Source organism: Callorhinus ursinus, unplaced genomic scaffold (genome assembly GCF_003265705.2).
Source record: "Callorhinus ursinus isolate GAN/ISIS: 27379988/994484 unplaced genomic scaffold, GSC_fseal_2.0 scaffold59, whole genome shotgun sequence".
NCBI lineage: Eukaryota > Metazoa > Chordata > Mammalia > Carnivora > Otariidae > Callorhinus > Callorhinus ursinus.
In genome coordinates, this window is record NW_027397121.1 from 4,700,209 (window position 1) to 4,721,754 (window position 21,546).

The 21,546-nt window shown below is 55.0% G+C and overlaps 1 protein-coding gene across 2 annotated transcripts; it reads right to left on the reverse strand.

Annotated features, from left to right (window-relative positions):
- Positions 1–503: 503 nt before the first annotated feature.
- Positions 504–9,159, reverse strand: MAPK13 (mitogen-activated protein kinase 13). Of its 2 annotated transcripts, XM_025862235.2 has the most exons (12): positions 8,766–9,156; positions 7,819–7,948; positions 6,500–6,558; positions 3,669–3,777; positions 3,423–3,452; positions 2,987–3,034; positions 2,767–2,881; positions 2,575–2,646; positions 1,799–1,878; positions 1,395–1,473; positions 1,088–1,264; positions 504–843 (listed from the first exon to the last, which is right to left on the reverse strand). In XM_025862235.2, the coding sequence occupies exons 1-12, from the start codon at positions 8,882–8,884 to the stop codon at positions 761–763; spliced, it is 1,101 nt and encodes a 366-aa protein (XP_025718020.1). In that variant the 5' UTR covers positions 8,885–9,156; the 3' UTR covers positions 504–760. The 2 variants fall into 2 exon arrangements, with proteins under 2 accessions (XP_025718020.1, XP_073741032.1); XM_073884931.1 differs by having other exon boundaries at positions 2,575–2,881; positions 8,766–9,159.
- Positions 9,160–21,546: the final 12,387 nt, after the last annotated feature.

Here is a 21,546-nt window from a genome sequence, read left to right on the forward strand (position 1 = left end):
TGTCCTCCCAAAATCCGTGTCTGCCCAGAACCTCAGAATGTGACCTCACTTGAAAATAGGGTCTTTGCGGATGTAACGAGTAAAGACTGGGACGAGGCCGTGCTGGATGCGGGCGAGCCCTCAGCTCAATCTCTGGTATTGCTCTAAGGACAGGCAGACACGGACAGAGCTCCACCAAGGGCAGGGGGCCGTGTGAGGACGGAGGCAGCGACAAGGCCAGGCACACCAAAGAGGACAGGAGCCACCAGAAGCTAAAAAGAAGCAAGGAAGGATTCTGCTCTAGAACCTTCAGAGGGAACATGGCCCTGGCGACACCTTGATTTCAGACTTCCAGCCTTCAGAACTGTGACAGAATACAGTTCTGTGGTTTCAAGCCTAGTTTGTGGTGATTGGTCCCAGCAGCCTTAGCAAACCAATGTACCATCACTGCACGGCCCCCTGCCCCAGCTCTGCCCGCCCCTCAGCCCCGCTACAGCCTCGAAGGAAGGACCCCACACGTGGGCGAGTCTCCAGATGGACGTTTTAATGTGGCTGGCTGCGATCAGAGCTATTTTCTCTCAACCAACATCTCTGAATTCTGCAGCTACAAGGCCTGTTTCCTACACCAGGACAAGGCCCCTCTCTCCTCCGCCCGGAAGGCGATAATCCCAGAAGGGCTGGACCAGTAGAAGTGACAAGCTGCTATCAGTCCTGGGGCAGTATCTGGCAGGTGGTGCCATGGGGCAGTCCCTGGGCTCAGCCAGGGGTCCGGCTAGACGGGTCACTGCAGCTTCATGCCGCTCCGGCGCCGTGAGTCCTTCCGGGCAATGGGGCTGAAGTTCACAATCTCCTTGTAGATGTGCTCTGTGAAACACAGGCTGGCTCAAGGTGTGTAGGGGGTGCTCAGGGCGAAAGAGAGCCCCCTCCCCTGACATAACGCAGAGCAGAAGTCCGCTCAGGGAGCAAGCAATACACGCAGGAGACAGTATCTGCTCAGAGAGGAGGCGGCAGTGGGGATCCTGGAGGGCGCGGGCCAGCTGAGGCCAGGCCTGGAAACAGAGCAGGCAAAGCAGAGACAGGCCAGAACCCTGACGCCCCCAGCTCTTACGCTTCCATTCATCCACTGTGAGTTTCTCATGTTCTAAGGAATCATCAAAGGGCTGCGGGGCCTCTGTCTCCTCCTCAGGGTCTCGGAAGGGCTCAAAGAAGGGGTGGGCGAGGGCCTGCGAGGCCGTCAGGCGCTTGTCCACGTCCAGCTCCAGCATCTTCTCCAGCAGGTCTATGGCTGCAGGGACAGGGCAGGGACAGAGCAGGCGCGTCACACCCCAGGCCCCGCAGAGCCCCGCCCGCTGGGGCAGCCCGCAGCGCCCCCCCCCCCCCCCCCGCCACCCGAGGAGCCAGGCCCCAGCACTCACCCTGGGGGCTGGCGCGCGGGAAGAGCTGAGAGAAATCCTTCTTGGGGCTCTGTGGCAGGGCTTGGATGTAGGATTTGGCCTGGAAGACAGAGGAGCAGTGAGTAATCCCCCACGGTCAGCCGGTCAGCCTCTCGGGGCTCAGGCCTTGGGGTAAAGGAGGTGCTCAGGGCGAAAGAGAGCCAGAGCTGGAGCTCTGGAGCTTTTCTGGAGCTCCAGAAAAGCTCCAGAGCCAGGCTGAAGGCTCAGGTCAAAGTCCAAAGTGGGATGAAGGCAAGAAAGAGCACCTGCCAAGGGCAAAAGGAGGGACGGGTGAACCCTCCTTCCCATGTGGGCCTAGAGCCCACGTGACACCCGGTTAGCCAAGTGCACAAGCCTCGGCCCTTCTAGACCCACTTGCCACTCACCGCTTTGTCGTTCAACTTCTGCACAAACTCTGCACCCGGCACCCCGGTCACTTTTAGGATCTGGGACAGCTGGTCCAGGTCTTGGCAGAGGATTAAGGCTCAGCCTCACTCTCCCACTGCCCATCCATCACTCCCACCCAGGTGCTGAGGCAACCATCCAGGAGCCAGACGCACTCTCAAGGGAGGGCGCAGGTCTCTGGAAGGCTTCCCACCCACCTTAACCCTCCTGGCTGCGCCGCCTTCCCACCCCCATCCCACCCAGCCAGCCACCCTCACGTGGGTCTCTCCGTCACCTTCCCCCACCCTCACGCTGAGCTCAGCACTGCAGACCCCACGTATTCTCCTCAACACCCGCACGGCGCACACGGCTGCTCCATTAGTGCGTGTGATGCCAACACGTGAAGTCTTTTCCACATGGTGGTGGAATGGCAGGTGCCTGCTTTTCGGCAATTCCCTTATCTGCATTTTAAAATCGTTCTACGGTGAGGGGCGCCTGGGTGGCTCAGTCGGTGGAATGTCCGACTCTTGATCTCAGCCCAGGTCTTGGTCTCGGGGTCATGAGTTCAAGCCCCCTGTTGGGCTCCACACTGGGTGTGGAGCCTACTTTAAAAAAAAAGAAATCAAATAAATAAACAAACAAATCACACTGTCCTACAGTGAGCATGTATTGCTTTCGCATTAACAAAAAAAAAAAAAAAGAGAGAGAGAGAGAGATTTAATCAAGTGTCTGCTGAAGGAGTGAATCCCTGGAGTTTGGCTTTTCCAGCAAAGGATACAATCTTTCCCCTTGAACAGAGTCTTGCCCGTCAGCATCTCTGCCATGATACAGCCCACAGACCAGATGTCCACTGCAGAGGAAGGGGAGGACCAGCTGACCCGGCAGTCAGTCCACCCAGAGTAACCAAAACGGCCTTGGAGGAGCCGCCAGAGAAGAGCCCCGGCCCCTCCCTGGGCAGCTGGCCACTGACCAGTTTGGTTGTAGTGCATCCAGCTGAGGATCACCTCGGGGGCCCGGTACCAGCGGGTCACCACATAGCCTGTCATCTCGGCATCTGCATGCCGGGCCAGCCCGAAATCCAAGATCTACGACTCAGGAGACATAGGGAGAAAGCGTTGCTGTAGACAGGAGGCTCCCAGGGGAGAGGGGCCCACCCCAAGGCCAGGCTGACCCTGCCTGCGCCTGCTCACCTTCAGCTCACAGTCCTCGTTCACGGCCAGGTTGCCCGGCTTCAGGTCCTAGATGAGAGGAGAGAGCGAGCGCTGGGCTGAGAGGTGGAGACAGGAGCTTATCCCGCTTCCTCTCTCTCTGGGTGTCAGCCTCCTCGTGTGTAAAATGGGGGCTGGCCTAGGTGTCCTCTTGGGCCCATCCAGCTCTAAAATACTCTTGATTCTTGGAGCCTAAATCACCCAGCTCAAGGCTCGCTTTGTCTGCAGCATCCAGAAAGTCCCCCAGAACACAGCGTTCTTCTGAGCAGGCCTTCCTGGGCCAAGGTTGGGTCTGAAAAATCCACATTCCAAGTTCCAGGGGATTTTCGCCTCCCCATCCTTTCCTCCTTCCCGACTGTGGAGAATCCCTCCGGGGTGGGGGGGGGCCTCTGAAGAACACTGCAGAGAAAGCACTCACCCTGTGGATGACCCCAGCTGAGTGGATGTACTGTGTACGAGAAAGAGAGAGAGAGAAAGAGAGAAAGAGAGAGAGAAGGGTGAGGGCAGCTTCCATACTGGGGGCTTCAGGCTGGCTCCAAACCCCCTCCCACCCTGTCCCACTGTGCTCTTCCAGCCCCCACGGCCTGGCATTCCCCAAACCTCAGGGCTCAACACCAAGGCGCCCCCCCTCGGCTACCTTCCTGCCCCCCCCCACCCTGTGCACCTTGAGACCCTTGAGTATCTGATACACCAGGTACTGGATCTTGTCCTCACTGAACTCCATCCCCATGATCTTCTGCAGGTCCGTCTGCATGAAGGGCATCACCAGGTAGCTGAAAAGCACGAGAGCTTCTTGCCAGCCCCAGCCCCACCCAGCCCCAGGTCTGAGCTCAGAGGAGGTGCAGGGGCTACGGCAGAACCGAGGCCTTAGAAGTGGCCTCCGTGTGCAAGACCCAGCCCCACCGTAGCCAGCCAGATCCCCACATGGGCTTCCTGGCTTCTGGCTCCCGGCCCGGCCATGGTGGCCGCCCCGTTGGCAGAGCCCAGGGTCAGCATTTTGGCTGGTGTGTGCTCAGGAAAACCAAATGGAGCTGTGCTCCCTCTCTTCAAAGGTGCCCTCCCCTTGCCCGCCTCCGCGCCCCCCAGAAAGCCACAGCTGTGACTTAGGAGCACCTGCCAGGATTTCCTTCTGCTTCTGTCCAAATACTTTCTCCCCCAGAGGGTCATGCCCGGCTGGGAGAGCCCCACAAACCACCAAGAATGTCTGCCATTCCAAGAAGGAAGTAATCAAACAATTTCTAGGAGGGCAGAAGAAGGAAGAAGGAGTAGCTGAGCCATGGCACCCTCCGACTGGATTGCAAAACAGGTCAAGGTCAGCAAAATATAGCTGTTGCTCAAGGTAGTAACAGAAAAGTCCAGAACAAAAGATGATAGATTTAAAAAGGCATATTTACAAAAAAAAAAAAAAAAAAAAAAAGATGTGGTAGAAGCCATCTCTATGAGCCTATGATTTTTTTTTTTAAGATTTTATTTATTTGAGAGAGAGAAAGCTGAGAGCATGCGCATGAGAGAGAGCACATGCAGGGGGAGAGGCGGAGGGAGAACCAGGCTCCCCGCTGAGCAGGGAGACTGATGACTCGGGGCTCGATCCCAGGACCCTGGGGTCATGACATGAGCCGAAGGCACCCTAAGCCTCTGATTTTCTGAAGCTTTCTCTACCTGATCATCCCCTCTCCCCCATGGGGGCCCTGCTCCATGCACGGTCCCCTCCCCACTGTTGTCCTTCACCTCTGCATGGACCCTGGTTCTCTCTTCTCAGCTGACAAACTTGCTGAAGTCTAACCGTGCTTGAACCACCTTCCCTTGACTTGTTTCTTCAAAGAGCCACCCCTTCTCCCTCTTTCCCTCTGCAACCAAACTTCTAGAAGGAGTGGTTCATACCTCTTGACTCACTTCCAATCCCCTGACGACCTGACGTCTGCTCCCGCCCTTCCGAAGCTGCTCTGATCAGTCTCACCAGTGGCTGCCCAGCACACGCTCCCGGGGCTCCCTTTCTTCCTATCAGACATCTTGCAAAGTCTGACCCTCCCTCAAGATTCTCTGTTGATCTCTTAATCGACAGTATTGTATCACGTTCTACCTAAGCCCAGACCTTCCTGAGCTCGATTTATGTGCAACTGCTGATTAAACACCCGAACATTTATAGGCTCCTAAAAAGTTGTGTCTAAAACAGAGTTCATTATCTTTCTCCCAAGATCTGTTCTCCTTTCACCGTGTATTCCAAGCAGGAGCCTGGCATCCTGACCTACACCCCTTCTCCCGGCCACTGCATCTCCCAACAGATATGACCTTTTGACAGTCCTGTCTCCTGATGGGCCTCAAGTCTGCTCTCAGCATCACCTCCGCCTTAGTTAGATCAAGGTCTGGGACACCACTCTCCAGGCTTTCTCTGCTCCTAGAGCTGCTCCCTGCTTCCCCCCCTTGCCAAAGTGCACCCCCAAATCGATCTGACTACTTACCCCAAAGTTCAAATCCTCCATGGACTCGAGGCTGCCTGTGGGATCAAGTCTGGACTCTTCCCTTGACCAAACCAGCCATTGGCCTTCACTAGTCACACTGAACTTACCCATATTCCCCTCACAGTTCAGTCTCGGGCCCCTGGCCTTTCCTTTGTCCACGCAGTTCCTTCTACCTACTATGCCTTCAGCACCGTTACCTCAGGTGAACATCTACTCCCCCTTCGGCGCTGAGTTCGAGCGTTGCCTCCTCTGTGAAGCCCCGAGGCAGCATGCAGTGCCCCCCCTCACCTGACCATACTTAGAGCACCCACCACACTACTGTGAGTCTTCATTTAGAAACTGTACCCCCACCCGGCCTGGGAGGGGGGGCTGGTCCACTTTAAATTCCCAGCGCTAAGCCCAGCAACTGGCTTTATAGGGAAAAAAAAAAAACTCTTCAGAATCACTGCATTAAATTTAAAACGAAAGCATCCTAACAAAGGGACCTTCGGCTGCATTTAAAATAGGGGTTGGGAAAAAAATTTAAAAATCTACCTTCTCAAAGGTTCCTACGTTGTAGACCAAGCGCTGCGGTAGCAAAGCCATGCATTTAACAACAAAATTTTCTGGCTCCGTGTGACTCTGTCAAACACCCCATCAGCCAGAGGGGACCAGGGCTTCCTGCTAGGAAGAGCCCCAAGGTCCAGACCCACACCTGGGTCCCCACGGAATGGCGAGGTAAGTTGGTGCGGACCCTGTGAGGACTGCCAATGAGGTCTTGGTGGTATTAAAGCAGGTAATAAGAGAAGCAGATGAGCAGACAGATCCTGTCAGGCAAGCACCCCACAAAGCCCCTCCCATCTCTTCTTGCCCGCCTTTCTCTCCACCACCCCCCGCCCCCCACTGAAAGAATCTCCAGAGAGAATCACACAGCAGTGGACAGCCCGGGACAGGAAGCCCGCTGCCCAGAAGAGCGAATCTGGACTCTCCCCTAGCCAGCTCCCCAGCGGCAAGTAAGGCCTGCAAATGCCCTAGAACCCAGTGCAGCCCGACTCACAAGTCATGGAAGCTGCGCAGGGAGGAGGCTGAGGTGAAGACATCCAGGAGCCCGATGACCTGGGGAGAAGGTTGCCAGTGAGGCTGGGCAGCCGCCACAGCCCTCTCCCCCTTTCCACTGGGGCCCAGCCATGCACACAACCACCCGCCCTTTCCTGATACACTGTCTGCAGCAGGAGGCAGGTTCCCAGCCTTCTTGGGAGCAGTGAAAAGGGCAGAGGGATCCCCTTAACTGGGAGGGAGCTTGCAGTGCACAGTGATGGGAAGTCAGGCTGGGGAGAGGGGAAATTGCCCCCCAAGTCTGGGGTTCAGGGCAGGTGTGCAAATTCACTCTCAACTCAAGGAGGCAACCACAAGTGGTGAAGGGAATGGGAGGAAACAGGGAAGGGGGTCTTCCAGCCAGCAGGCTCCCTGCCCTTGACCTTGGGTCTCCCACCACATCCATCCTTGCCTGCCAAAGGGCTGGTTCAGAACCAGGGGCAACGTCGCCCCTGGCTGGGGGCCATGGGGAGGGGTTTGCTGAAGAGGAATGGGGCTTAATATTCGTCCACGATATTTTGAAATCATTTTACCAATCTAGGTATCCTAGAGCAAAGCTTGGTTGTTAGGCCCAGCGCCGGGTGGCTAGTCTTCCCAGCTGTTTCTGTCAGACAGGATATTCTAATGATCATGCACTGAGGCCTGGGGCCAGGCTGCATAGGTTCAAATCCCAGCTGGGCCACTGACTAACTGTATAACCTATTAGTCTTTCTGTGCCTTGGTTTCCCCTTCTGTACATGGGAGTAATAGTACTCAACTCCTGTGATGTGAGGATTAACAAGTTAGTTTATGCAAAGCTCTGAGATAGCACTTGGCACATAGGAAGTGCTCAAGTACCTATGGTTATTGTTGTTATCAGAGCCACGTGTGGAAGCCACATTAACCAGGATGCTGGGGGCACCCTAGCTCCGAGATCTAGAACACATTACAAAGTTCCTCCGTGCCCATTCCTTCGCAACACCGAGGAAACAGTAAGTTTGCACCTCACAAAGTTCATTTTGCTCCACTGCCAAAAAACCCTTTGCACCCTTCCTGGGAAGTAGGCAGGGCAGGTCCTGGCACCTCATTTTAATGAGGTGAGGAATAAGGGCGGGAGGGGCAGGGAGGAGATCGGCCCTGTCCTGGGCTCTCTGTACCCTCTCGGGCCATCTCCCGGACACGTGGGGGCGCAGAACCTGGTCAGGAGCCTTCCGGGCCCCCCTCCCCCCTCCACAACCCCTCTCCTCCGCCGCCCGCCCACCTGCTCCAGAGCAGACCCCAGAGCCCCCAGGCCCAGCCTACGTTCTCATGCTGCATGTGCTTCAGCAGCCGCAGCTCTCGGTACGCCCGCCTGGCAAAGATCTCGGACTGGAAGGGCCGGCTCAGCTTCTTGATGGCCACCTTCTCCCCTGACCGCTTGTCGATGGCGGAGCTGGAGGGCACACACAGGTCGGTGGGCCGTGGCTTTCTTTCCTCCCCAGCAGCCCCCACGTCCCTCACTCTGGTGAGCCCAGGCCATCCTCACCAAAATCCCTCCTGGCCAACGGGCTGGGCTGGGAGGAAGGGAACCCGCCACCTGGGAGGGGAGGTAGCAGCCTCAAGCGTAGTGAGGGAGATGGGGAGGGGGGCTGGGGGGGGCGGGGGGCAGTTCTGCACTGGGTCAGACCCAAGGTCATGCCAACAGGATCCAAAGCCCGGAGGAAAGCTCACTCTGCACCTTGGCAAGTCTCAGTGTACCCACACGTAACAACGGGGATTTGCCTGGATGAACTCTATGGTCCCGTGTAAGGTTCAAGTCCTGGAGAACCAGACCCAGTCCTAATTCAACCCACAGAGACCCCATAAAGCCGGTGAGAACAGTGAGGTGGCGTCCGTAGCGGCCGCAGGCCAGCCTCTGCCACAGCCTGAGGCTTCTGGCTCATCCTGCGCTGCCCCGTCGCCTCCTCCCAGCTCCAAGCGCTCAGCCCGGGAAAAGCCCCCGTCAAGGGTCTTCCGAACCCGCGGGACTCTGGGCCTTGGGGTCCTGGCTCAAGGTGGTGGGCGCGCGGCCCCGAGCACCCGGCAGGAGAGGGGACCCCTGCCCCAAGGTGGGTTCCGGGAAGGGGTGCACTGGCCGGCCCGGCCCGGCTCGTCGGGAGGCTCCACCTGCGCCCGGGTGCCTGCGCGCCCGCCGTCCAGCCGGCCCGACGCCCCGCGCGCGCGCCCCCCCCCCGCGCCCCCCAGCGGCGCGCAGGCCCGGGGGGTCTCACCACACGGCGCCATAGGCCCCGCTGCCTACGTGCGTCGGGGACACGTAAGTCTTGGGCAGCTCCCAGGCGGTCCTGTTGACGTCCTGCTTGTAGAAGCCCTTTTTCCGGGTGAAGCTCATCCCGGGCACCCGATCTCGGCGGCCCCAGCGCGGCGCCTGCGTCCGCGGCCCGCCGGGCTCCCAGCTCCCGGCCCGCCGCCCGCTCCTCCCCCGCGCGAGGGCGGGGTCCCGGGCCCGCGGCGCGTCCCACCTGCCTGCTCGCCCAGGTGCGCCGGGTGCGGCCACGCCCCGGGCCTGCCTCGGCAGCCTCGGCAGTGTGGGGCCCGGGACGGGAGCCGCGGCCCGGGCGGCAGGTGCGCTGCCCCGCAGGACGGAGGTCCGGCGGCTGGGTAGAGCCCAGGGGCTCCCGCGTAGGGCGGGGGTAAGGCGGGGGTGGGGGGTGGGGGGGCCGGAGACAGGGCCTCTCAGGTCCTTCCGGCCCGGGACTCGGTAGGAAGATCTGCGTGGGCATCGTGGTGCGGCCAGTGAAGACAATTTTGGAAAAACAAAACCAAACCCCACAACTTTTTGATTACGGGAAGTTTCAAAAGAAGTTTCAAAAGTACGAAAGTAGAATAGCGCCTTGCTTCTCATCTGAATGTGCCCTGAATCCCCTAGGCGTTTTATTTGATTAAAATACAGATTCTGGTGCAGTTGATTTGGGGCGGAGCCAAGAGTCTGCGCTTCAAACAGGCTCTGCATGGCACTTTGATAGTGAGGTTCTAGCGAATCTGCGTGGCCCCAGCCCCTCCGCTTCAACAATTATATCAACCCTTGGCCGACTTTGTTTCCATCATTCTGAAGCAACACCAGGCATCGTATAATTTCATCCATAATATGTTCGTATCGCCAAAAGATTAGGGACTTCTTTTAAAATATAACCACAATATTTTTATATCTCAAATTACCAACAGTGATTCTATAGCATCAACTATCTAGGCTCAAATTTCTGATTTTGCACGGGTTTTTGCCAGCTTCCTAATGCCCTATGAGGGCAGTGACAAGCCAGGGCCTTCTGGCCCCGTGTCTGGTGGCTGGTACAGCCTGCAGAAGATTCTGTGCTCTAATTAAATCACGGAGGCCTCCCAGGAAGGGGGGGGTGGGACCGAGAATAGCCGTAAGGGGTCTGGCCCTTCACTGGCCTGGGGAAAGGGTTGTGGAAGGGGCTGGGGACCACTTGCTCGCTTAGCCAAAGGGAGAGAGGGTGTCTTGAAGGAGGAAAGGAACTTGCGTGTGGCCCACAGCAAGCTGAGGGTCCTCACTAGGGAGTCTGCAGTCCCCAACCCCTGGACCCCAGTCCTTCCCACACAGTCTGGAAAACCACCGCAGGCTGAGGGCCACATGGGGATCCCACAGAAATGCCCAACAGGCATGGCATTCAGAGAATTTAGTAGGATATCAAAAACTGTATTGAGAATGAGTGGAATGGAAGAATCAGCCCATTCAAAGTGAAAAAATATTTCCTGAACACGTGTGCATGCTATGGGCCAGTCATTATTCCGAGCGTTTTACACATACAACTAACTCTCTTAGTCCTGGTGAGAGGTCTGTGAGTCAGTACTGTTATTATGCTCATTTTAGAGATGAGGAACCTGAGGTACAGAGAGGTTAAGTAATTTGCTGAAGGTTGCACAGCTGCTAAGGGGCAGAGCTGGGTTGAAGAAGTGCGCATAGCCTGGTTCTAAAGGCTATGTTCTCGGGTCCAAGTCTATGCAGTGTCTCTGGGTTGAAAGGCCTTGCTTCTTAAAGGCAATGGTCTGCATTTCACATCGTCCCCCTCACTCACATCATGAGGACATGACTACTGATCAAACCATGTCTCCCTCCGCACATCCTGCATGAGGGTATCTGGCATGTTCTCCACCCTCTTCTCTGCCCCAACCCCGACTCTGGCCCTGAGACCCTGTGGGAGGGAAAGGGAAGGGGCTAAGTGCCTGGGAGGGCTGCAGGAGTTTGGGACCTTTGGGGTTGGTGGTGCCAGGGGATGGCACCCTGATGCTGAAGCTGGGGTGAGGTCCTGGAGGCCAGAGTTCAGGCCTGGGTGCAGGCAAGACAGAATTGTCCAGGAGACTTAGGGTTTCCTTCTGGGTTGAGCATGGCGTTCCCCAGGGCAGGGACAGAGCTTCTGCCTCTCTATTGTATGTCCCAATAAACTGAGTGTGGCAGAGGTGAGCCCAGAAAGGTGGGGAAGTGCTCCTGCCCAAGTGGGTACAATCCTGCGAGGGCGCGAGCTGGCCACTCGGGCTGTGGCTCCGGATGCCTCTTAAGCAATGGTCAGGAAGTGACTCAGGCCAGTCCAATGACACTGTCTCCCCCCACCCCCCCTTGGGCCTCAGCTGGGCCCATGTTTACTCAACAGCCAGGCGGCCTCAGGAGAGAAATACCTTGGAGGATCCAGTCAGGGAAGTCACACATGGGAGAGGAAGCACAGGGGGTCACTGAGGCCCCAGGCTCCTCTTCTCTTTCAGCTCCAATCTCCTCTGCACTTCTCCTCCCAGATGCTGGCCCAACCTTGTCATGTTGGTTTCTGCCCTATCAAGGCCAAAGCAAGGGGGTTAGGAAACCAACTTTGGAAGGGGACCCGAGTTGCCACCCTGACTCTGCACTACCAGCTGTGTGGCCCTGGGCAAAACTACTGCCCCTCTCTGCAGGGTCTCAGCGTCCACTTTGTGATGCGGGAGTGATAGTAAGCATGGCAAATATATCTCAAGAGTCCTGGGAGTGTATCACCCCAAGAGCAGCAGAACAACACCCCAACGAGGTGGGGACTGGCAGTGCCTCCAGCCAAAGACAGTTAGAAACCCACCTGGGAGTGAACGAGCCGGGTCTATCACTCCTTGCACCAGGGGAACCATGGGGCAGCTCAGTAACAGGGCACTAGGAAGGACTCACTATAACCTTTGTTTAAGGAAGCAAGACTTTGATCTGGATTTGATACTATCAGGAAGTAGAGGTGATTCTATGGTTGGGGATCTTAAATCTTACCTAGAAGAAGAGCCAACTGGAAAGAGGAGAGGGCTGTGATTGGTAGAGGAGCAGCCTCTACTCAGATTAGCTACATGGGGGATGTTTGGTCATTTCTGTGGTCTGGACAACATGCCTGTTTTGTCTGTTTTCAGGCGTGATTATGGAGTGGTCTTGTTTTTGTCTTGACCCATCGCGGTCACTGATGGCCTTGTCTGTGTTCTCGGGAGCACAGCAGGGGGGAGCTGCCCCGCCAGCTCCAAGCACCACCAAGGCCTGGCTGATAGGACCAGGCAGCTCCCGGATGTCAGGGCTGCTTTGCTCTGTCCAGATGGAGAGACCGAGGCCCAGAGGTGTTCAGTAATTGGCCCAAAGTCACACATGACCAAGAAGTTGGTGGATGTGATCTTGCAGAGGCTGCACATTCAACCACCAAGTAGACAGCCCAGCACCCAGCAAGCACCCGGGAAGAGGCTGTTGTAGGGTTGTCCCCCTAGTGACGCTGGGGATGGGGGCAAGGGCACGCGTTTTGGGAGGGAAGATGACTGGTTTCTTAGAACAGAGACAGAAGCCTCACGGGACGAGGCTGGGCTGCCCGTGTCTGCTCCATCTTGCTTCAGGAATCCGGCCATGCCTCAAACACTACAGCCCTCTCTGTCCCAAACGCAGGGCCAGCCACTCAAATCTTCACCACAATTGGCCAGGAGACCTCTACAAAATGAGAAACCATGATGCGTCTGGGGTCCAGCCGGGACGAAACCGCAAGGGAGCCCTAAGAGCTCAGGCTCCAGCTCTGAGAGATTCCCCTGCTTCTTAGGGGCTTTCACAACTCCACAAAATAATTAAAATCAAGAGGAGGTAGGGAAGTGCAGAGGGAAGGCCGCGCATGGGGGCTGCCCTGTGCCTTGTTAACTTAGAGCTAGCCCTGGACAAGGTAGCCTCCCTGAGCCTCAGTTTCCTCCTCTGTAAAGCAGGAGTGGTAACAATACCCACCTCGCGGGGTGTCAATGAGGACTGAGAGAGACGGCAGGAGAGGTGTCTAATTCAGTGGCTGGCACATGGGAGATGCTCTCCTGATGTGCCTTCCCCAGTGTCGTCCAGCTTTGCCTCCCGGGCCGCCAGACCCCCCCATTGCTCCGCCCCAGCCCCCGCCCCTTGCTCCCGGTCCTGCCCCGGAAGCTGCTCCCTTGGGCAGCTCCTACTCACATCCAACTGTTATTAAGCTTTTACAATTTTTTAAAGTTTTTATTTAAATTCCAGTTAGTTAATGTAGAGCGTAATATTAGTTGCAGGTGTACAATAGAGTGACTCATCACTTCCACACATCACCTGGTGCTCATCACAACAGGTGCCCTGCTTAATCCCCATCACCTGTTTCACCCATCTCCCACCCACCTCCCCTCTGGTCACCATCAGTGTGTTCTCTAGAGTCAAGAGTCTGTTTCCTGGGGCGCCTGGGGGGCTCAGTGGTTAAGCGTCTGTCTTCAGTTCAGGTCATGAGCAGGATGGAGTCCCGCATCGGGCTCCCTGCTCAGCAGGAAGCCTGCTTCTCCCTCCCCCGCTCCCCCTGCTTGTGTTCCTTCTCTCATTGTGTCTCTCTCTGTCAAATAAATAAATAAAATCTTTTTTTTTAAGAGTCTGTTTCTTGGTTTGCCCCCCATCCTCTCTTTAACCCAGCCCAAAGACTCATTCCACCCATCCACCCAATGTTTATCGAGGGTCTGCTGAGTGCCAGGGACTGACCCTGGCGCTGGGGATGTAACTGAAATGTAACAGATAAAGATCCTTCCCACACCCCCTCGTGGAGCTGACAGTCCAGCTGCAGAGGCAGATGGAAAACCAATGAACAAATACATAGCATTAGGCTGAGCCACATGAAATGGCTCATATTTGACCATTTCAGTTGATTCAAGCAAATGTCACGTCAGGCAGTGTTAAGCCCTGTGAAGAAAATGCTGCTGAGTAAGGATATGAAGAAGGGACCATGAGAGCTCTTTTAGACAGGCCATCAGGGAAGGTCTGTCTGAGGAGGCGATATGGGGGCAACACCTCACTGCACATGGGAGTGAGCCCTGCAGGTCTCCAGGGGAGGAGCAGGTGTCTGCCTTCCCGACTTTTCCACTGAGTTCCCCCGTCTGGGCCTGCCCCCCCCCCCCCCCCCCCCCTCCGCCGACGCAGCCTCATCCCTCACTCCAGCCTGCTCTGCTCAGTCCCTCGGGGGACCAGCTCACCACACCTGGGGGCAGCTCACTGGCCTCTGGGTACTGGGCCACCTTCCCCAGCACCTCTTCCCCTTCTAGGGGGCTGGGGCCGCTCAACAGCCTTAGGGCCTCAGCGGAACATCCATCCCAAGAACAGAATATCGGGCTCCCCTTCTCACAGGTGCCGCTCAGCTACATGAACTTTTCTCTCTCCTCCCACCATCGCCCTCCTTTGGACCTGGTCCTCTCCCTGCCCTCAGTTTGAGCACCCCCTGGTGGAGGACGGGGTTGGGGACAGCTCTGCTGGAGGGGCCCCTCCCAGCCGGCCTTCTTGGGACTCAGAAGGTAAACGTCCCCTCCTCACACCACACACAGTCCTGTTGCTTGCTCCCCGCTCCAGTGCACCCCAACACCCGCCTCTCTGTGCCCAGCCTTCGCAAGACGGGCCCCTTGACAGAGTCCTGTGAGGATGTGGCCTGGGGTCAGTCTGGTGAGATACTCCAGTGGTGGAGTGGACTCTGCTCCATGTGATCTGCTGTGGCCTCTGTGGCATTCATCGTAATCGTAACTAATCAGCCCTGTCCTCTATGAAATGTCTGCCTCCACCACCGGACAAATGACTCAGTGAGGGCGAGGGCAGTATCTTGGTCACTGCCGAGCACCCGGCACTGTGCCTGGCCCACAGTAAGTGCTCAATAAATACTCGGTGAACGAATGAACCAAAGATCTTTGTCTCTTGTTGGTACAGGAGGCAATGGGGGGAATGAAGTTTGAAGACCCGAAAGGTGGAATGGAGGAAGGAACAGTAGGGGAGTCACGCTTGAAATCAGGTCCACTGTGAGGTGTCTGGGACGCGTGGTCTCTGTTTGGTTGGACACAATCTATCCTGAAGGGTGTTTGGCTTTGCACTGTTATTTCGTGGCTCTCTGAGGCAGGGCCTATGGGCGTCATGCTCGTGGGGCCCTCAAGCTCCCATGTGTGGTGGTAAAGGGCTTTTAATTAAGAACCAGAGCACACAACCCGAATTCGGGGACCTCTTCTCTCACCAAGAATTTGCACCCAATTTCCACCGTAAAGCAGGCCCCTCCCTGCCTGCGGCCTTCCCGGCTCCCACTGACACTGGAGAAAAGCCAGACCCCCTACCCTTTGGAATCGCCCTTCCTTCCTGATCTTGAAAGCTCAGCTCTAAACCCACCTCTTCGAGGAGGTGTTCCGGAGTGAACTCCAGACCCGCTGACCTCAGTACCCCAGTATCCACCCTCCCGACCCCACAACCCTGGTGGCCCCCCGCCGCACACACACCCCCAGGCTTTGTGACGACCACAGCGTCCTCGGGTACACTCCGGCGAGCCAGTGGAGAGTAACGACCACCGGGAGGCAGAGCTGGGTTTGAATCGCGCGCCGACACTTACAGGCCATGTGACCTTGAGCAGGTGAATGCGTGTCTCTGAGCTTCCTCATCACTGAGATGGGAGAGCAACACCCACCTAGCCAGGGCGGGCGGGAGGACTTAATGAGACTCTGGAGGCATGGGTGCTCCCTGACATCCTCCAGGATTGCTCACCTCTTACCTCCTCTGAGTGTCCCCCTTGACCCCATTGCCAGCCACGCCCCGCCTGCTTCTCCTGGCCTCATTTTCCTTTAAGACCTAATCTCTCTCTCAGTGCACTTGTTTGTCATCTGTCTGCCTATCATCTGTCCACAGGAACAGGGACTTCGACGACTCTGTTCATTGCTGAATCCCGAGTACCTAGAATAGTGCCCTGCATACAGTGACGGGCCAACGGCCAGGAGTGAGGGCTCTCAGCAGAAGCCACCGTCATCACCGCGCATCTCTGTCCTCTTTGTTTGCAGTTGATAGGTTGGCACATTCACCTTCGGGCCCGGGGCCAGCCCAGCTCAACGACCTGCCCAAGTGTGGGAATAGGTCAGCGTCCCGCCTGGGGTCCTGTGTGCCCTGCTCTGGGCCGAGGAGGCCATGCACCACCCCCCGGAGGGCATTTCAACAAGCTGCCTTTCCAGGGCAGAGGCCACTGGCGCTCTGCCCTTTCGATGTAAACATCCAACACCAGGACATGTGAATCATCCCCAGGAACCCCACAACCCCTGTCAGGGCCAAAGGAAGCCAGAGAAGACTAGTTGGACTACCTGCCATGGCAGAAGTTTGGGCTCTGATCCCAGCTCTGCTTCGTGTTTTCTGTGTGACCTTAGGTAAGTCACACTGCCTCTCTGGGTACTTCGGTTTTCTATTTTGTGTATTTAACAAATATTGATAGAGCATTAATTTCTTGCCAAAAATTGTTCTAAGAGCTTTACATACATGTAACTCATTTCGTCCTCTTAAGAACCCTATGAGATGAGTTAATAATACCCTCCACTCTTCATATCACAAACCTGAGGCACAGAGAGGCAAAGTGACTTGCCCAAAGTCACACAGCAAGTAAGCGGCAGAGCCACGATTCAACCCCAGGCAGTCTCAACTGCAGTCGGTGCTGGTAACCACTATGCTCAGCTGATCTGCACAGCGCCCCTGGGGGCCCAACCTTTGTCTTTTAGGAATCTGAATTTCTCCTGATGGTGCCCCCATTATTTGGCCACACGTTTATCTTCCTGAAGGTTCCATTTAGCTTCCCTAAACAAGACTCTTCCTTCCCGTCCTTCTCCACATCTAATCATGGGATCCCCCCACCCCCCTTAATTCTAGAAGGAAACAGTCAGTGGTCTGTTGGAAAACTGGCACCAGGGGGATGGGGAGTCCCAGTGCGTAGCGCTTAGTGATTTCCGTGGTGTAAATACTTCCACCATGGCCAAATTCAAGCTACCGACTTGATGTCACTGAACATGGAGTTGAGAAGAGAGGCACAAAATCAGCTGTCAAGAGCCACAACGAGTGGGCTGTGGGCTGTCAGCCCGAGCAGAGAGGTGGCAACAGAGATCCGTGGGATACTGGGTACAAACCAGCGGCACGTCCTCTGGGCCTGGGGGCTGTGCTTTCCCCCCGCTTCACAGGCCCTCCGGGATCTCCACTGGCTCACGCTTCTGGGAGCCGCCCCTCCTCCCCGGGGGCGGGATCTGGCTTTGGCGGCCTGCAGAGTGCACCCGTGCCCCCGCTGGGCAGCACAGGACAGGTGTGACCAGGAGCGCAGCCGTGACTGATCTCCCTGGTTAGAGCAGCCTTTCCTCCTCGATGCTCCCCGCCCCCGCGAGCTCCCTTTTGCCTCCAGGAAAAAGTGTAGACTTCTTAGCCTGTCGGACAAGGTTTGCCCCCAACCCGGCGCTGCCTTCCTTTCTTGCTAATCGGATCCTCCACGGCGTCGATGCCCAAATGACCTCCATTCTAACTATGTCACAAACATGCCTTACTCATCCCTGGCACCACACCTTTGCATGAGCTGTTGCCGTCTGGAATGCCATTGCTCTGCTTTTCCAAGGATGGGGAGGACCCTCATGCCTCAAGGCCTGGCTCAGGAGCACTTCCTGGGGCTGGCTGTGCCCGGCCACTCCTACCCAAGTGCCCTCTTCCTCTGATTCCCGGAGGACACAGCAGGCCCTCAGACTTGAATTGTCAGTTAACATTCAAACGAAACGAAACTGATTTTCTTGAGAATTGTGAGTGTCTTATCTTCTCTGTCCTCTGAACCTATTTAGCAATGTGTCATAAAGCCTTAATCCATGCGACCAAATTTTAGGTCGAAGCACCTAGCAAGACATTAAAGATGCACGGACAAATGTCACTGAAGAAACTCATGCCCTAGTGAAGGAGGCAGAGCAAAAAAGGAAATGACAACTGTCACCTGCGGGTGGGAACGTAAATTGATACAAGCTTTTAGGAGAGCTGTTTTAACAATATGTTATCACAATGGTGAAAATGTGCACCTCATTTATCCTGAGAATTCCATAGTTATCAATTTAGTCAACATAAAACAGACAATGGGGCACACCCTCATCACTGTCGTTCATCATCCATATCAATAAAGAGATCTTTCCAGCATCATGAGAAGAAAGGAAAAGGAAAAAAAAATGCCTGGATGGATTGTTCCAGATTTACAGAGTGGGTGTGCATTATTCCCATATGTGATTTTTACTTGTGCTATGTATGTATCTGTAAAAATATCAAACCGGAGCAGTCTGCAACTTCCTTTCTCACTCAAGATTGCTGGTGGGATCTTGCCCGTGTTGATTTGGGCTTGCTCGAGACTTCTCAACCTCAGCACCAGCGACACTTGGGGCCTGATAATTCTTTGGGGGGGCTGTCCTGTGTTTCATAGCAGCTGCCCTGGCCTCTACCCCTAGATGCTCACCCCTCGCCCCCAAGTTGTGACAACCAAAAATGCCTCCAGACATTGCCACTTGTCCCTGGGACACAAACAGAACCGGGGGGGGGGGGGAGGCAGAGTCCTTCTATGACATGTGTCCTCACTGCTTGGTAGGATTTTGTTGTAGGAATGCGCTCCAGCTATTTTCCTATCCTCCTATTGATGGACTTTGAGATTTGCTCCAGTTTTTCTTTTCTTTTCAAGGTTTTTTATTTTTAAGCGTTCTCTACCCCCCGCATGGGGTTCGAACTCACAACCCTGAGATCAAGAGTCGCACGCATCACTGATGGAGCCAGCCAGGCTCCCCCAGTGTTTTTCTGCTGTTACAAATAATACTGAGTGAAAAGTCCCCTGTATTGATTTCCTTGAGCCCAGTGGGAAAGCTTCTCCAGAATAATTATCTAGAAGTAAAACATGGTGTCTTAAGGTGCCTATGACGGCTTCTAACGTATGGAAGTTTTATAGTCTCTGCGACGTCCAATTCATTAGCCTTTTCCTTTAGGGTTTCTGCGTTTCGTGACATGCTTCGAAAGTCCTTCTCCACTTAAGTCTTTGCTTTATCTGGAAGTGATCGTGGCTAAAAGGAGGAAAGTCACCATCCAGTTGTCTCAACACCATTTATTGACACAGACAGACTGAATAATCTGCATTCTTTTTTATAGAAGTTATGTATTTTTACAGATTTAGAAAATTTAGAGGTTAAACCACCCTGTCAACAGCTATTATTTCTGGGGAGTGGGATAATGGATGCTACCTAGCTACCCTGAAAAATTTTTCCAACAATAAACACGCTTGTGTCATGGAAGAATAATACTAGTTAGAAAAAGTAATGCAGTCAGTGCTTTGACGCCAGTAAGCTTGGCGCAGGTTACAGAAACACCTGCAGTGGGGGTGCCGGGGTGGCTCAGTCAGTGAAGCGTCTGCCTTCGGCTCAGGTCATGATCCCAGAGTCCTGGGATGGAGCCCCACATCGGGCTCCCTGCTCAGCGAGGAGCCTGCTTCTCCCTCTCTCTGCTGCTACCCCTGCTCATACTCTGTCTCTCTCAAATAAATAAAATCTTTAAGAAACACAGAACACCTGCAGCAGGCACCTGAGTGGAGGCTGGGGAGAGGCTCATTGCGGTGGGGTGTTTCTAGCTGGGGAGCGGGTGGGGCTTGTCAGTGGCAGAACAGCCTCCGGATGGGAACACTCCTCACCACCAGCATTTGTCAGCGGCCATTATCAGATAGTCACGGCCTGTGTCACTGGACAGAGCCATGGGGGTGAGTTTTTGGGACAGGGCCCTGACCATCAGCTGTGTCATCCCTGAGCAATGGCCGAAGGGAAATGGGTCCTTGGGTAATGGCAGCGGGTGATGACTTTACACCTCCCAACCAGAAGCAGATGACTACATTGGCAACCCTGCAAGGGAAGCCAGCTGATCAGGTCAAGGACACCCAAGCCTAGGACTCCCGTGACAAAATCCCACCTTCTGTTAGCTTGGGTGCCAGGGAGGTGGACCAAAGATACCCCTGGTCCAGAAATGGCCTCCAGCAATGAGCACTCAGGGGTTCTGTCCTCTGAGTGCCGGGGAAATGGTACAGTCATTGTTTGTGACTATCTTCCCCATTAAGAATGTCAACTCCAAGACATAGGAATCTTTTTTTTTCTCCATGTTCCCAACGCCTGACACATAGAAGTTACCCAACAGGTGTGCATGGAACGGTTGAATGAGGGGGCAAGATACCATAATGACTTCCAAATTCCCCTGATATTTTCACTTTAAAGTGGCGGATGGGGAAGAATGATCTGGATCACGGCCATCAGCCACCTTCAATAATCTTTTGATTCCTGTTCCAAGTCATTATATTGCTGTGCATCCAACTCAAATGACACAGCAAGATGCAGCCAAGAGAATCAGAATCCAATTGTCCTGACGCTTGTCTCTTCTTAAACTGGAAACTTCTACACAGCACCAATTCTTTGGGCAGATAATCGGTCCATATTTGGGTTCTTTCTTTAGATGGACTTTGCTTTTAAAGATCGTCGATTATAAAAACAGGAAGCAGAGGACAAGATGATGTGCGAGTGATTAAAAGAGAATCGTCATTCACTGACTCGGTCACTAAAGGTTGGCTGCCCACTGCGTGCTGGGTACCAGGCCAGGTGTTGGGGAACAGTTGTGAACAAGACAGTCTGTGCCCTCGAGGACATACAGTCCTGAATGGACATTTATTGAGCATTTAATGTACGCCAAGGGCGTTACACGCCTCAGCTCATATAATCCCAACAACCCTATGAGGTAGATTCAGAAAGATGAAATAATTTGCTCAAGATTGGACCCCTGGGAGCTAGAGGGGCTAGGACGTGGACCCACGCAGACTGTTTCCAGGGTCTGTGTCCTTAACCGTTGTATGTTTTTTCTCTTGAGCAGGTGATACAAACCCCAGGCAATGACAAAACAGTGATGACAAAGCACAGATGGGGCCACCACTGATCAGTGCAGACAAGAACAAGAGCACACAGAAGGGACCTCCCATCCAAGCTTGGGGCAGCCAGGGAAGGTTCAGGGAGGGAGTGATAGAGATCCGTAGCCTGGAGGAGCGAGAAGAAGGCAGGGGGTTCTGCACAGAAGAGGGAAGGCTGAAGCCCATGGTGGCTTTTGACATGCAGAGCATGGCCCTAGAGAGCGAGAAGCACTGAAGGGGGGGCAAAAGTAGCTGCTGCAGCCCCTCCTCAGGCCCACTTCCCTCTTTAGGGCTGGGGGTGCATCTCCACCCCGGGTGAGCAAGAAGGCCAGGGAGAGGAGGCTGGACCTGGGTGGGGCCCCAGTGTGCACTGAGTGGGGGTAGGCACCACGTGCCCAGCTGTGGTTGCCGTGGACACTGGTGTCCTTTACACTTCTCTCCTCTTTGGTCCAAAACAGCCAGCAAGTCCTTAGGGGAACTAGGCAGACTGAATACATTTTTTCTTGATTTTCTTTCAAAAAGCTAAGAGGTGTGTCTAATGTCAATGTAAAACTCTGTGGAACTAGGAGTCCTTCAGTGTCGATTCCAGGACGGTCTGTGGATTCCAGCCTCAGTTGTTATGTGACTCTGGGGAGATGAGAACCTGAGACATGACTTGTAGAGCATACAGTAGGGGTTCAATAAAATAACTACTTTTTAGTAGGGAAGGAGGGAAGGAGGGGGACGGAGTGGGGAGAAGAGGAAATCCGACCTGTCCTTCAATGTGGGGGTTTCACTCCACAGTCCCCGAGCCATTTCTATGTCAGCAGTTCTC